The sequence below is a fragment of the Microcaecilia unicolor genome, chromosome 4 (assembly GCF_901765095.1).
Source record: "Microcaecilia unicolor chromosome 4, aMicUni1.1, whole genome shotgun sequence".
NCBI classification, from domain to species: domain Eukaryota; kingdom Metazoa; phylum Chordata; class Amphibia; order Gymnophiona; family Siphonopidae; genus Microcaecilia; species Microcaecilia unicolor.
The window spans coordinates 65241683-65257553 of record NC_044034.1 but is presented as its reverse complement, the minus strand read 5'-3'; the positions used below and the strand labels follow the sequence as shown (position 1 = coordinate 65257553).

Below are 15871 nucleotides of genomic sequence, written 5' to 3'. Positions count from 1 at the left end.
GCAGAAAATGGCTCATATAATAAAATTGTATATGTAAGTATGTGTACCAACCAGGTGGTGTGCATTTATACGATGCTGTGCATAGGCATTCACGAGGGTGTAGTTTGGATGGATTGGTTTGAAATGTACACATTTTATAAAAGTGTGCTCATACGTATAAAGAGTATATACACAAACACGTCTTCTTTGGTGCAAGTATAAAATTTATGTGGGAATGTTTGTGAGCTGCTAGGAGTCATTGCTGGAGTGTATGTTAAATAGGTGCTGTTTTAGACTTTTTATGAATGCATCCTGTTAACAAAGTAAACTCCATAAGTAGTAACTTTATAAAGTATTTTCCGTGCGTACAGCATGTTTTACTGTGGGTAATAGCTATTTAAAATTTTGTGGGTATGTACACACTCATAAGTATGTTTGTCGACAAGAGCATGTGTGCTTTATGCAAGTCAGGAATAGCTGTTGCCAGAGACTTAGTAAGGGTGGAGTAGAGGTAGAGCTACTGGGGATCTGTGTATCTGGACATAGTACACACAGAAAGTTGAACTTGCTCATGGGAGGGGCAACTTTTAAGCAGGGTCTTTGTATACTGCTGGAGCTAATTCTGGTAGTCTTTCCAAAAGGCATAGAGGCAGATATAAATATATATTGCTTTTAATTTTCCTAGCACCCTATTATAATAATGTCCTCATAGTGACTTATACAGCCAAAGTTCAGAATTCCACAGACAGGAAAATTAAAAGGATTTATATGATTGACACCTGCAAACTGCTTTTGGATATTGAACTGTGTATTTTCATTTGTATATGTTGCCCCTGATTGTACGGCCAGCTATTGTACAGTAATGATTTATCAAATCAATTGAACTTTTTTTTGTTGTTTAAGATGACAGAAACATAGCTTTTGACATGGTCATCAGGTCATCAGGCCCATGCCACTTGTCAGGTCTTTTGAAGCATCTGCATACCACCTTCCTGTTCTCTTCTTAATATGGAGTAATATCAGAAAATTTTAACTGAAGCATATGAGCCACCCTGAAAAGCAACCAATGTTTAGCTAATTTTGTAAGCTGCTACTGTGCAGGATCCAGTACAATAATAACACAGTAAAAACTTCTGAAAAACAAATGGTTAAAGTGGAAACTCCAGTATGAAGAGCCCTTTTCCATATAGTCAGTGTTTTAGCACATGGAAGCTTCGGTATCAAAAACTGTGCTGTACTGGTGCTCTATGCTAGTTTGTTTAATTTTGTAATATTTACTTTTGTAGTCTTAGGGGCCTTTTTACTAAAGTGCGATAAGCTTTGCACGTACAACGCAACAATTAACATGTGGTAAGTGAAAGCCTATGTGCTAAATACAAGGAGTATGTCCATAATCTGCCCTGCATTTAACACACAGGGTACATAGTTAAGGCACGGCCACCACATTACATGCCTTGGCTGATAGTGCAGATCCTCCATGCTATTGGTCCAGGCGGCATGTAATGAGATGGCAAAGCGTTAACTCTTTATGACAGCTTATCCATGGTGGCACAAACAGTCCTTGGTGCACCCCAGTGCTCCACCAGTCCTACCCCCCAGCAGAAATCTATGTCCCCCCCCCCCAAAAGCCCTACTCTCCCCCATCCCCCTTTATAAGGTTTACTTCTTATATGGAAGGATGATCCCTAGAGGTAGTACCATGATACTACCACTTGGGGTCATCAGCACCATTTTGGATAACAGTGGCAACCCAGTCGGCAGTGGAGGAGGATGGCTGCCACCTAGGAATACTGCCTCACAAACGCTGACCCGGGTAAAGTCCTGGGGAGATCAGGAGAAAATACAGATTTGGGGGTATGTAGTCTTCTGACTATAGGTAGTACTTCTTCAGGGATAGAGTAGGAGTGGGAGGTCGGGTTGGACATTAGGGGGTTTAGGGGTTGCGGTTGCCATTAGGGGGGGTTGACCTTTTGGGGGGATTGGAGTTAGCCATGGGGGGGGGGGTCAGTTGTGTGATTTGGGGGGCATTACCAGTGGGGATCATGGGAGTACCACAGCACCTCCTCTGACAGTGTGTTATGCTTCTGAACTGCCAGTAGTGCAGACACACTTAACCACAGTATGTTCAGTTACACTGTCGACAGTCATGACAGCTAGTGCATGGTAATGATCCATGCACTAGCTGATGCACTCGGCCATACTGTGCACCCATGTAATGCCCATCTTCCACCCATCCACATTAGGCAGCTAACAAGAGATTACTGCATAGGCTGGCTTTTTAACACAGGAGGCAGTAGCATGGGCCTACACTACTGTCTACTGCGTGGTAAACCCGCATATTAACTGCTTAATGCAGCTTAGTAAAACGACCATGTGTTTCATTGTCAAAAACAAACAGTAACAAATCCGGGGCTTGACAAAGTACTAGATTTTGTTCCTAGAAAGAGTTACTGCTTAGAATAATATTAACATATTTTTTAATTTAAGCCAATGCGACATAAACATAGAAGGTGACACATTTAGAGGATATCTTTCTGGAGTCAGTGTCTCGAAATAAATAAGTTTTGCACACACCATGACAATAATGAACCTCACTCCTAAACTAGGGTATGTGGAGTATGATCTCCATCTCTCAAACTTACTGTAAAATGTTCAACGTAATACTTGCATCATGCCAAAGAGAGCTTCCATCTGGAATATATAAGATACAATATGTATAAGAAACTTATCAAGGTGTGCTTGGAAACTTGCTTTTAATCAAGCCTATGGTATCCAATGCAATGAGAAATATTTGTTTTTTTTCTGACATACTTTTCTTGGTATTTGAGGGCCTTTATTCTCTTCACTTCACAAAATAATTATCAGTATCAAAAAAGACAAAACAACCCAACTCAAATATTTTAAGTTAGATGGACCTTCATAAACAGAGACCGCCCAATATTCAAATGAAAATGGCTGCAAAAATGGCATTTAAGTGGCTATCCAGTGATATTCAGTGCCGGATAGTCGGCAATCTGGCACTGAATATTGCCACTTAGCAGCTTAAAGATAGCCAGTTCTATCGTGCAGTAAAACCGGCTAGTTTTTAAAGCGAGAGCGGTCAAGTTTGGAGGTCATATTTGGCCACCACAATAGGTGGAATAACTTTGGCCGGTCTCACTTTAAGCAGCCAGCGCTGAATATCAGCGTGGCTGGTTAAAATCGGACTAGCCAAAGTTAAACCGGATATTCAGTGCCAGTCGCTGGAAATGGACAGGCATTGAATATCCGGGTTTAGCGCCGACCATGGGAGATAGCCCAGCTATCTCCCATAGCCTGAATATCAGGGTCAATATTTAGTCTTTCAATTTCTTATGAGCTCTTATAATCATGGTCCAATCATAAGCGATCTTCAAACTTTCTGTACCTCAGTTGTTCACAGTTTCAAGTGTCGGTGTCTATGTTCATAGTGCAACCACAGAGCAACTATAAATTGGTGCCTCAATTTAGGCATTCCACTGCCACACACAGGGTGACAGTTCTATAAGAACATCTGTACACCAAGATGCCATTATAGAATAGTGTAAACCTGAACTGGTGCACCTAAGTTTAGGTTCACATATGTGTCCATGTATGTTCATAGCAGTGTTCCCTCTAAGCTGTGCAAGAGTCCTCCAACCACATTGCTGCTAGTGGGGGGTGGTGCTTCAATTGCTAGAGACAGGCAGGTCCTCTTTGGTCCTGGCAGAACTTGCGCTTATCTCACTATTAAAACATCAGCTCCCCGCACAGCTTAGCGGGAACATTGGTTCATAGTGCACTCACAACTCATAACATCATTAGAGATTACTTTAGTTGTCCAAAATTAGCAGCCACAGTCAAAAGAATTTTTTAATTCATCCAACATGAAATTATCTTTCATATATCCCAGGGATGAAGTGATTCCGATCCACCTTCAAATCGTGCTTTTCCTTAGCGTCAGCAGGAGATGAATCTTGTGGGTTGTGACCATCTACAAGCAGGTGGATATAAGCACTGAACTGAACTCCAGCAAGTGGTAGACAGTTCTTCACAAGTTCCTGGTTCATCTTTGGTTTTTGCTCTCTTTCTGGGTTGCCCAGTTCTGTCAAGCTTGGGGGTACCTAGGCTGCCTGGTGCCTGCTTTAGGGGGGTACACCTGGTGGTGCCAGATCCCTTCCCCACCCATTTATCTGTGCTCCCTCCTCACAGAGTGAGCCTTCTGGGGGGAAAAAAAGAACCCCAATACATTAATATCCATTGGAGAAAGACACATGCAGCTTTGAGCTGCTGGGAGGTTGTATGGTAAGAAGAGTGGTTTGTGTCTGCTGTGTTGAGCAGTGGCTTCAACAGACAGGCGAATTTCTTCATTTTCCTACAGCCAGGTGAGTATATCTTTACATTTTTTTTTTGGCATCGGCACTCACGGTTTTACTTTCGGTTTGGTGTGATGGCGGCTGAGTCGGTGAACCGTTGGTCCCGCTGTGGGACACGGCAAGCAGCGTCTGGTAAGTTTTCGGGGGCCTGTTTGGATGGTATTTCATCAGAGGGGGTCTCTGTCCCTGAGGAGTAGTTTTACCGCGCAGGTGTCTGTCTGGCATGCTCCCCTCAGCAATCATGGTCCGAGATGGGCACTTCTCTGCATACAGTTGTGGCCATCTTTCCTCAGAGGCCAGTGTCTCCCATGGTGGCAGCGTTCAAGGTGCAGGGTCCTCCCTCTCTTTCTTAATTCCCTGGGCTTTCCGTGTCATCTCAGGCACTGCTTCTTTGACACCTACTTTTCTCCAGAGTTTATTCTGCTCCTTCATCAAGCTGGAGTGGAGGAGTAGCGTAGTGGTTAGTGCAGCGGACTTTGATCCTGGGGAACTGGGTTCGATTCCCACTGCAGCTCCTTGTGACTGGGGGCAAGTCACTTAACACTCCATTGCCCCAGGTACAAAATAAGTACCTGTATATATGTAAACCGCTTTGAATGTAGTTGCAAAATACCACAGAAAGGCGGAATATCAAGTCCCATTTCCCTTACATGCTTGAAAGGTCTCATCGCCAGGGGGCTCCTTCTGGATTACCACACCATGTGGGCTCGGCTGAGTTCTTACAGGCTTCACAGCCTCTGAAGGTGATCCCTTATCTAAGAAGAGACGTTTAGATGTTATTCCTGAAGGGGGGTGATTCTACCCCTTCCATCATCTCCTCATTCTGAGGCTGGGTTCTCTGCATTTCTATGCAGGGCCCTTTTCCTAAGGGGCTTGATGAGGGTGAGCTGCTGGGTGATGAGACCAATGATCCTTCTGTGGTGAGGATCTTTCACAGGGAGGAGCTTCCTTCCTTTATTACAAAGGCCTTACAAGCACTTAATATGTCCAGTTCTGAGGAGCCGGTGCCTGCAGCTTCCAATCCTAAAATGACCAGCACTAGGCGACCACCCAGGGCCTTTCCGGGCCATGAGTCGATTCAGAAGCTTATATCTCTGCTCAGTGGTCAACCCCAGACAGGGGCCTATGGGTATCCAGGGCTATGTCTAAGCTTCATCCCATTGTCCAAGGTGAATTGGACAAGCTTAAGTTGCCCAAAATGGATACCTTGGTAGCTGTAGTTACTAAAAAGACCACTCTTCCAGTGGAAGGTGGTATTGCTTTGAAGGATGTTCAAGACAGGAAGCTTGAGTCCTCCTTAAAGATGTCCTTTGAGGTTTTGCTGTCGCTCCTAGTGGCTATATGTAGATCGGCATGCCTCAGTTGGGTGCGGCAGGCGCCTTGGCAGCGTCTGAGGATCAGTTGTCTTTGGAGCTCTCAAGCATGGAGACTGGCCTTGCATAATTTGGCAGGCTCTTTGGATGAGTTGCTCAGAGTTTCAGCCAAGCAAATGGCGCTGGAGGTAACTGCCTGCTGCTTGTTAGGGCTGCAGCTCTGGGTGATAGATGCAGCATCTAAGCAGTGTCTTAGCTGCCGTTCAGAGGGCGTCTCCTGTTTGGGGAGGATTTAGAGAAATTGGTTAAAGATCTGGGTGACTCGAAGATTCAGCGCTTGCTAGAGGATAAGCGAAAGTCGTCCTTTCGGGCTAATCGGTCATATTCTCGCCTGAAGGATGCGAAGCAGTATCTTCCGGGTCATCCTTCTTCCTTTGCTTCCTTTCCTTGATCACAGTTTCAGCAGCAGTAATCCTTTTACTTGGACAAAGCAGCCTGACAATCAGGCCACTTGAGCCACTGCCAACACCAGGCCTTCGCAATGATGAGAACACGGTCCATTCTTCGGTAGAAAAAGTGGGGTTTCTGTTTTACGAGGAGTGAGCCAAAATTACTACGGACCAGTGGGTCTTAGGAGAGAGTTAAAAATTTGATATTTTCCTCTCCCATTACCGATATTTTTTTCTTGGCGTCCCCTTGCAGCGCATCTGCAAAAAGGGTAGCAGTATAGTCCACCCTTTTCACATTGCAAGAGTTGGAGCCTTAGTGCCAGTGCTGTGTCAAAAGCTTGGTCAGGGACAGTACTCCATGTATTTCATAGTCCTGAAGAAAGGTGGGACTTACCACCGTGTTGGATCTTGAGAGTCAATCAGTTTCTTTGCATCTGATATTTTCGAATAGAGATCTTGGTTAGTGCTAGCTGTGGTACAGCTGGGAGAGTTTCTTACGTCTCTGGATCTCAAGAAGGCATATCTACATATTCCCATCTGGCCGCCCCATTGGTGATTTCTACACTTTGTCGTCCTGGTGGTGGTAGCAGCGCACCTCTGGCAGGGAGGTATACGAGATCACCTACAAAATGGGTAGCGGTATCACTCACGCTGTAACTTCTTTTTTTTTTTCTTTTTTTTTAACAGCGGCATGCTAACGACAATATTAGCACATAGCCATTAATAAAAAAAAAATACAAAAGGCCATTTTTACAGCTGTAGTAACAATGGCCTTGCTGCCCAGGAAGACCCACGGAAGGGAGTGGCAAGGTCACTTTTTACTGCAGCTTAATAAAAGCAGCCCTTAATAAAATAAATTAAGACCATGATAGATTGGATCCCATCATTTAAAAAGTAGCCATGGAGATGTTTTTCTTTTCTTTCCTTTTTTTTCCTTTTTGTGTTGGACTTTTCTTCCCTGCCCTTCCTCCCCCACCCCTTTGATATGCAGTTTTATATGTTCTTTGCTACTAAGATGCAAAGTGGTTGTTGTTGCATTAATATATTCTCTAGCAAAGGATAAGATGATTCAGTTCTTCCTGTGACTCATACCAAGAAACTTTGGTATTTATTTATTTACTTATTTACGGTTCATTTCTACCCCACATTTTGGTATAAAAAGAAAAATTACCATCTCAGTTTGAGGGCCCTGTTTACTAAGTCGCGCTAAGGGCATGCTAGTGTTTTTAGAGCACGCTAATGATTAGCACACACTAAATGCTAAGTCACCCAAAGGAACATATGAGCGACTCTAGCATTTAGCGCATGCTAAAAACATTAGAGTGGCTTAGTAAACAGGGCCTTGAATATTTCCATAGCTATGAATAATAGTCATGTTTAAGAGCTCTTAAATGAGGACATTGTGCAAATAATCCACATTTATTTTTCTCACCCTAGAGAAGTATTCAGAGAGGTTGTGAAAAAATATTTGTCCTTTTTTTTCTCTAGTTTTTTTTTTTATGTAGTGTTTATTCTTTTTCTTCTGTTATTTTAAAATGTCATGTACTTCACCTTTATATGTTCTGGAGTGTAAAGTAGAAGATTATGGTGCTCATTTTCAAAGCACATAGGCTTACAAAGTTACATGGTAACCGTATGTAACTTAAATCTGTGTGCTTTTAAAATGAGCCTCTATATATTTTAAATTAAATTGGTGACTTTTTCAGTAGTGAAACAATGTATTTATTTCAAAATTTTGAACAGGATGGCTATCTATTGTGACTGTATTATGAATGCTAGTGAAGAGATTAGGTGTATTCTACCAGTACAAACGGTGGGTATCACCATAATATCTATGCACTAATTTTCTCTCTTTTTTTTTTTAATGAAAAGTAAGAAGAAATTAAAGGAGCAAGTTACTAAACTGCAATAAAAGTTGGCCTTTTACTACAGCTTAGTTTACTGCAGTAGTCAGTAACCTGCAGTAATGCAATACCGCAGGTTAGTAACTCCCACAGTATAGGAATGATGCAACATTTGATAAATTTCAAAAGCTGCATTGATCTGCTCCCAGGGAGCATTTCTTAGAGTGGCTAATTCATGAACAATTGAAGCAGGTCTTTCAATCTCCCCAAATACCCCCACCTTCTCTGTAGGCTCCCACAGGCCTCCTTTAAGTCATCCCTGGTAGCCTAAGGTAGGCTGAGCAGTTCAAAATGGCATCTGCGACCTCTAACAGTAGTCTGTTGCTAGTAACATTAGAGGGTCAAACTGCCATATAGGAACAGCTTAAAACCTAGCGGTAGTACTGCAAGATTACCACCACAGATCACAGGTGCTATTTTGAACCCAGCATGGACAAGAGCAATGTGGCATAAGGATCATTCCTGCTGGCCTACCCTGGACCACCAGGGATAACTTAAGGTAGGGTGGAGATGCCTACAGTGGGGTGCTGGAGCATCAGGCCACATGTTAGCAGTTTGATGCTCCTGGGCAGCTTTGAGCTGGCATTATTTTTCCAGGAAAAACAAAGCGTATGAAGTTCACCGCAAGTTGCGTTATTCGATTTATATAACACAGTGTTTTGCATTCTTTGCATCTCATTATTAGGTAGCCTGTGGTAACCTGAACTAATGTGTTACAGTAATATAGTTCACATTGCTGTTTGTGCATTAAGGGAAAAATATTGTGCATTATTGTCTTAATGCATATTGGTAACTACCCTATAAATGTACAACATGACATTGTTTTATGTTCTTCTATTCAACTTAACTAATGTTTATAATGTTTGTTTATTTAACAAATTTATAAATCATTCATGCTGTGTAAAGGAGGAAAAACATCTTAAGATTGTGATGACCACAAGTATGCAAATAGTAATGTTTGCATGTGTGTACTCCATCCCTTAATTTCCACTGTCATCAGGTGAACACTTGCATTGATGTAATATTGATGTCTAACAAATTGTCTTTGTTTGCGCAAAGCTTTGCCGCAGGAAATCTGCAGAGAGTTGTCCAAAGGTAAAGCAAACTGTTGATGTGTGTAATTTTGCAGTGTGTCTTATCTTTATTCAAAACTTGATATATTAAGATCCCTTCTTGAAACAGGTGCAACGCTTAGGGGCTCATTTTCAAAGCACATAGACTTACACAGTTGCATAAGTTACTATGGAGCTGATTTCAAAAGAGAAAAACGTCCAAAAGTGGCAGAAATCTGCATTTGGATGTTTTTCTCACAAAAACATCCAAATAGGTATTTTCAAAACCAGTTTCTAGACGTTTTTCTATGAAGTCTGTCAGAATTGCGTTCAGATCACAAGGGGGCGTGTTAAGGGCGGGATCTGGGCATTCCTAACACTTGGACGTTTTTCACAAAGATGTTTTGCGCTAGACCTGTTTTTATAGTGAATAAGGCAAAAAAGGTGCCCTAAATGACCAGATGGCCACTGGAGGGAATCAGGGATGACTCTGCCAGTGGTCACTAATCTCCTCCCACCCCCCAAAAATGTGATTAAAAACATTACTTGCCAGTCTCAGATGTTATACTGAGGTCTATTAGAATAGCATGCAGGTCCCTGGAGTAGTCTAGTGGTGGGTGCAGTGCACTGCAGAAAGGTGGACCCAGGCTCCTACCTTCCCCTACCTGTTACACTTGCGGAGGAAACTGTGAGCCCTCGAAAACTCACCAGAAACCCATTGTAGCCAGATATAGGTGCCCCCTTCACCCTTAAGGGCTATGGTAGTGGTGTACAGTTGGGGGTAGTTGGTTTTGGGGGGCTCAGCAGACAAGATAAGGGAATAGTGAGATATGTACCTGGGAGCATTTTATGAAGTCCACTGCAGTGCCCCCTAGGGTGCCCTATTGCTTTCCTGGGATGTCTGGAGGACCAGTCTACTAAAAATGCTTGGCTTGATTTTGTGCGTTTTGCACTTGGACGTTCTTTTTTTTTTAATGGACCAAAAAAACAAAATGACCAAATCATAAGTGGAGGAGTGGCCTAGTGGTTAGGGTGGTGGACTTTGGTCCTGGGGAACTGAGGAACTGAGTTCGATTCCCACTTCAGGCACAGGCAGCTCCTTGTGACTCTGGGCAAGTCACTTAACCCTCCATTGCCCCATGTAAGCCGCATTGAGCCTGCCATGAGTGGGAAAGCGCGGGGTACAAATGTAACAACAAACAAAAATCTTGTTCAAAACAGTATTTTCGAGAAAAAAAAGGTAGCCGTTTTTCTTTTTTGAAAATGACCTTTGCTGTTTAGATTTAGGGCATTTTTTGCAAAGCATCCAAAGTCAGACTGATGTCATATCAAACATGCCCTTCTATGTAACTTTGTAAGTCTGTGTGCTTTGAAAATGAGCACCTAAATGTGTAATTGATAGGAATGTACACAGGGTAAAACATTTTGGATCATTTGGACTTTTTTTTGCCCCCCAATTTTAAGACTTTGTTTGATTCTTGCATTCATTTTAATTAAAAAAAAAATGTAACGGGTGTTAGAACTTTTTGATCAAATTGACTTAACATATTAAAATTTAGTGCATCCCAAATCAGTTTAAAACTCACTACCAAATTGAATGCATGCTAACAAATGCACTCGTGCAATAAATTGATTTTGCACACACTAAATTTTTGTAGCCATTAATCTATGAAGTAACATGGGCTAAGTAGATTTATGTGCATTAAATAATTCTAACACATATTTTAAAACGTTTATTAAAGCAAATGTGAGAAGAACTGAAAAACTGTCACTGAAAAAAGGCCAAAAAAACGTTTTTGGTGGTGGAGGGGGGTGATGAACCAAACATTTTGCCTTGTTCAGATCCCTTGTAATTGGCTTAGTTGAACTGTATTGTAGCTAGTCTAGAAAGAACAATATCTATTCCAGAATATTTGCAGGAAAAAAGTAAGTTCTAATTTAAAAAAAAAACTGTTCAGAAATACAGTAACTGTAGCAATTTCCAAAAGTATGCACATAATATTGTGCAAAAGTACTTGCACAAACCAGTAGGAGCAGTCTGTGACCAGAAAGTACACACACAGTTCACATACATGCATGTTGTTAGAAAAATGCCCCCCCCCCCCCCCCCCCACCCAAAATAAGTTTTGAGATTTAAATAACCGGTGATTATTAAATTATCTTATTGGCATTTTTAAAATCTGTAAAATCAAATTGTAGATTCTGACACTGAAATTATACCCATTTGTAATATATCTTTGCATGAATTGTTTGGTTTTAGTTTTCTGGAGGGAGGGGAAAGGAGGATTGCCTGGCTGTGACTGAAAACTGCCCTGTTTATGAAAGTGCTATATAGTAACTGCTTCTGAGTTCTTTGTGTTCTGCATTTTTCCGTCACTGTTCTTATTTTGATTGTCATCAACATGGCTATGTAACTCCCACATACAGGTTTGTTTTGTAACCGTTGTCAATCTATATGCTTTAAACAATTATAAAAACCAAATATACTAAAAATGCTACAAGAACTCCCACCAAAATAATAATAAAGTGACCATCAGAGAGGAGGGTTGATATATACTCCTGTCTGGTGATCCTCTTCTCATTTTGGTGAGAGTTCTTATTGTATTTTCAGTCAATCTATATGCAACATATCTGGAGGTTCATTTTGCTCCACTGGAACAATTCACATATACATGCAGAATTGTAGTCTGTTGTAGTTCAGCTGTAAAGGAGTTACTTCAAAATATAATCAAAATCTAATAGTGTGGTATTTAAGATTGCATGATAATGTGTATATATATCATGACTCTGTTTTACTGTTAGCTTTTTAAAACCAAGTTTATGACTCAAGAACACTTACCCTTTCCTTTCTGAAGTAAGAAGAGAGAAGCAGAGAGTCTAGGGGACAGTAAGTTTTGAGTATTGGCTATAGTAAGTGATCTGGGTGTAACACTGTCAATAAAAAGCTTTTACAATTTTTAATTTGGAGCGTTTGTATTTTAAGCATGTTCTTTTTCTTGTTTCTGTTTGATTTGGGTAAACTGGTAAGGTCCAGGGAGGCAATATGTGTTTTTAAAAATATTTTAGATAGATAAACTTCATTTTGTGGTGCTCAGTTATTGGAGCAGAATCTAGAGATATTTCCCCATTTCCTCTAGCCTAGCTATTCTTGTATCTGAAACAGTAACAGTTGAGAACTTAAGAGTGTTTTATATAGATTTGAGCTTTTAGAAGGCTCTACTGCTTATGAGGTAGGTTGAGCATCATAATGTGTTGTAGGGTGTTGATTTGTTTCATTTTGATTATCAAAACAAGAGTTCTATATTGTAGTTGATACTGGCAGATAAAGACTGTGAGGTAAATAAACTGTGGTCTTGCAAACTTCATATGTAGGTTTTACTCATCGAGTTTGTTGCAGTAACGAAAGTAAAATTGCATAGATTTTTGCTTTCATTACAAATGAAATCACTAACTACCATCCAGTTGCATCCATCTCGCTGACAACAAAACTGATGGAAAGCACGGTAGCCAAACAACTTACAGAATACATAGACAAATTCTCCATACTCCACGAATCGCAGTCTGGCTTCTGACCCCTCCACAGTACAGAAACAGTACTAGTCACTCTCCTAGCCAAATTCAAACAGGAAATAGCAATAGGCAAAAACATCTTCCTACTCCAATTTGACATGTCTAGTGCATTCGATATGTTAGACCATAATTTACTAATAAGATTACTAGATAAGCTCGGGATTGGAGGCAACGTACTTAACTAGATCAAGAATTTCCTAACTACAAGTACATATCAAGTAAAGTCAAACTCAAACATCTCATCACCGTGGAAAGCAGATTGCGGAGTACCACAAGGATCACCCCTCTCACCCATCCTCTTCAACCTAATGATGACTCCACTAGCCAAGTCCTTATCCAACTAAGGCCTTAACCCTTTTCTATATGCAGACGACATCACAATATACATACTTTTCAAATCTAACCCATCAGAAATCACCAACAAGATCAAGATCAGCTTGAACATCATGGACTCCTTTCAATAGCATTCAAATTAAAACTCAATAAAGAAAAAACACACTGCCTCATTCTCTCATCCCAACACAGCGTTGCCCACCCTACAACTATTAATACCCCAGACTAGTCCCTCCTCATCTCAGACAGCCTGAAAATCATCGGCATTACCATTGACCACAACCTAATACTAGAGAAACAAGCCACAACCACAATAAAGAAAATGTTTCACACAATGTGGAAACTCAAACGTGTGAAACAATTGTTCCCTAGGGGAATATTTCGCAACAAGATACTATCAATGGTACTAAGCCATGCTGATTACTGCAACGGAATATATGCAGGATGCAAAGAACAGATCCTAAAGAAACTGCAGACTGCCCAGAGCACGGCAGCTAGGCTTATCTTTGGTAAAACACGATTTGATAGTGCAAAACCCCTCCGCGAAAAACTGCACTGGCTTCCAATCAAAGAAGAATTGCTTTCAAAATCTGCTCACTGGTTCATAAAATAATCCACAGTCTAGCTCCAGGATATATGATCAACCTGATCAACCTACCAACAAAAAACATATCCGAATCAGCAAGAACATACCTAAATCTTCACTTCCCAAGATTAAAGGACTCAAGTACAAATCAACATATGCGTCCAGTTTTTCCTCCATTAGCACACAACTGTGGAACATATTACCAAAAGCCTTGAAAAATACGAATGACCACCTAAACTTTCGGAAAAACCTAAAAACTCATATGTTCAGAAAGGCATACCCCACCGATCCAACATAAATGCCCGATCTCTGCAACACAGCGTAACTAAATCATGGTACAGACTGGACACAAATCTTCCGTTGCATGATACCAATGTGGTTGCGCCACATTAATTCTATCAAACTACTTGACCACTACATCACCTTGTATTTGTCTACACCCGAGTCCGCAACTGCTGCTCCGGAACAATGTAAGCCACATTAAGCCTACAAATAGGTGGGAAAATGTGGGATACAAATGTAACAAAGAAAGAAATTCACTTGGAGAGATTTGGAGTGGAGGAGTGGCCTAGTGGTTAGGGTGGTGGACTCTGGTCCTGGGGAACTGAGTTCGATTCCCACTTCAGGCACAGGCAGCTCCTTGTGACTCTGGGGAAGTCACTTAACCCTCCATTGCCCCAGGTACAAATAAGTACCTGTATATGTAAGCCGCATTGAGCCTGCCATGAGTGGGAAAGCGCGGGGTACAAATGTAACAAAATAACAAAAATTTGTGCCTTTTTTCTCTGTTAATTTTCTATCAAAAGCAATGGCGTTAATTATATAAATTGGTGCTTAGGCATAGGTGTCACCTATACGCATCATAGGCAACTGTAACTGGTAGTTATGCATTTTATAAGGAATTCTATTCTAGAAGCATGTAACTACAGGGGGTAAAATGCTATGGGTATGTCACTTGGAGCATGTAGATGCGCCCATCTGCACCATGGTGTCAATGGTCACCCCTAAATTTAGGTGTCCATTCCACCGTACACTAGTATTCTCTAATGGCATCTTGGTGCACAGATACTGTTATAGAATTGGTGTCCAGCCCAAGTGGAGGCACCAACTTAAAGAATTTCCTCTAATGTAAATAGGAGCCCTTTTACCAAAGTACAGTAAAATTTGCAGTTACTGCAGCTTGACACAGGACTTTATTGCACAGTAGCCACAAATTTTGTGTGATAACCAGTGGAGGCAGAATCAGCATTTTCATATATAGGTCTTGTGTTAAAGTTCCAATTAGTGCTCGGTACCTGCATTTAGCAAGTTAGCATGCACTAATGCTTCCCACTCCTATTCGCCACCTGTGCTAAGCCTCCTAAAATAAAAAGCACTTAACACTTAGGTTACTTTATACTAATTCCTAAACTACTGCAAAATCCCTTAATATGGTTGTGCACTAGCAGTTACCCCATGGTACCCACTCATAAAGGGCTAGATTCTATATATGGTGCCTGAAAAATCCACACGGAATAAATTTTCACCTATGCATATTCTGTAAGCGGCACCTAGATTTAGGCACAGTATATAGAATATGCTTAGTTGATTTCCCAGCACCTAACTACATGCATCCATTTACATCAAGGGAAACAGGGCGTAAATACCAGCGTGTAGATTTAGGCACACAGGAGCATATTTTATAACAGTGCGTGTAAATTTTGAAATGCCCACGAAACACCCATTTCCCTGCCCAGAACCATGCCCCTTTTTGGCTCTGTGCATTAGAATTTAGGTGCTCTGCGTTACAGAATATGTTTAGCAAGTTATTTACTTAAATTTTAATTATTGCCAATTAGTGCTCTTTATTGCTTAAGTGCTGTTAAAAACACTAATTGGCTTGTTAAGCTCATTGTTATAGAATACACTTAGATTTCGGCACAGAATGCTAGGCACGATATATAGAATCTGTGGGTAAGTGCTTAATGTACTTTTAGTAAAAGGGTCCCATACTTTTGATTATACAAAATTATGCAGATTTCCTCCTCCAATGAAATTCCATCCTCAAGTGTTTCAAAACAGTGAGGGTGAAAGTACTCACATTGTTGAACAATGCATACACTTTTACCCACATTGGGAGTTGGGCAGTAATGAAGAAGCACTTTCTGTATGTAAAACGGTCTTTTGTCCATGGAAATTGGCTCTTTGGTTATTACCCTCCATGTAAACCACCCATCTGGTCAGTTGGCCCTGCCTACTCTACCCTAGCTTGAGAGATAACTTCTTACAACTTTATAAACTTGTCTTCCCTTACTGTTCTACCCTTATCCCAT

At 41.1% G+C, this 15871-nt stretch overlaps 1 protein-coding gene across 1 annotated transcript in view; it reads left to right on the top strand.

The window, feature by feature from the left end:
- The window catches only part of ZDHHC20 (zinc finger DHHC-type containing 20), a 170555-nt gene that overhangs the window by 92767 nt on the left and 61917 nt on the right, over positions 1 to 15871 (top strand). Inside the window, 1 exon segment of the mRNA XM_030200304.1 lies at positions 12365 to 12375. Within this exon segment, the coding sequence (XP_030056164.1) occupies positions 12365 to 12375 (11 nt within the window).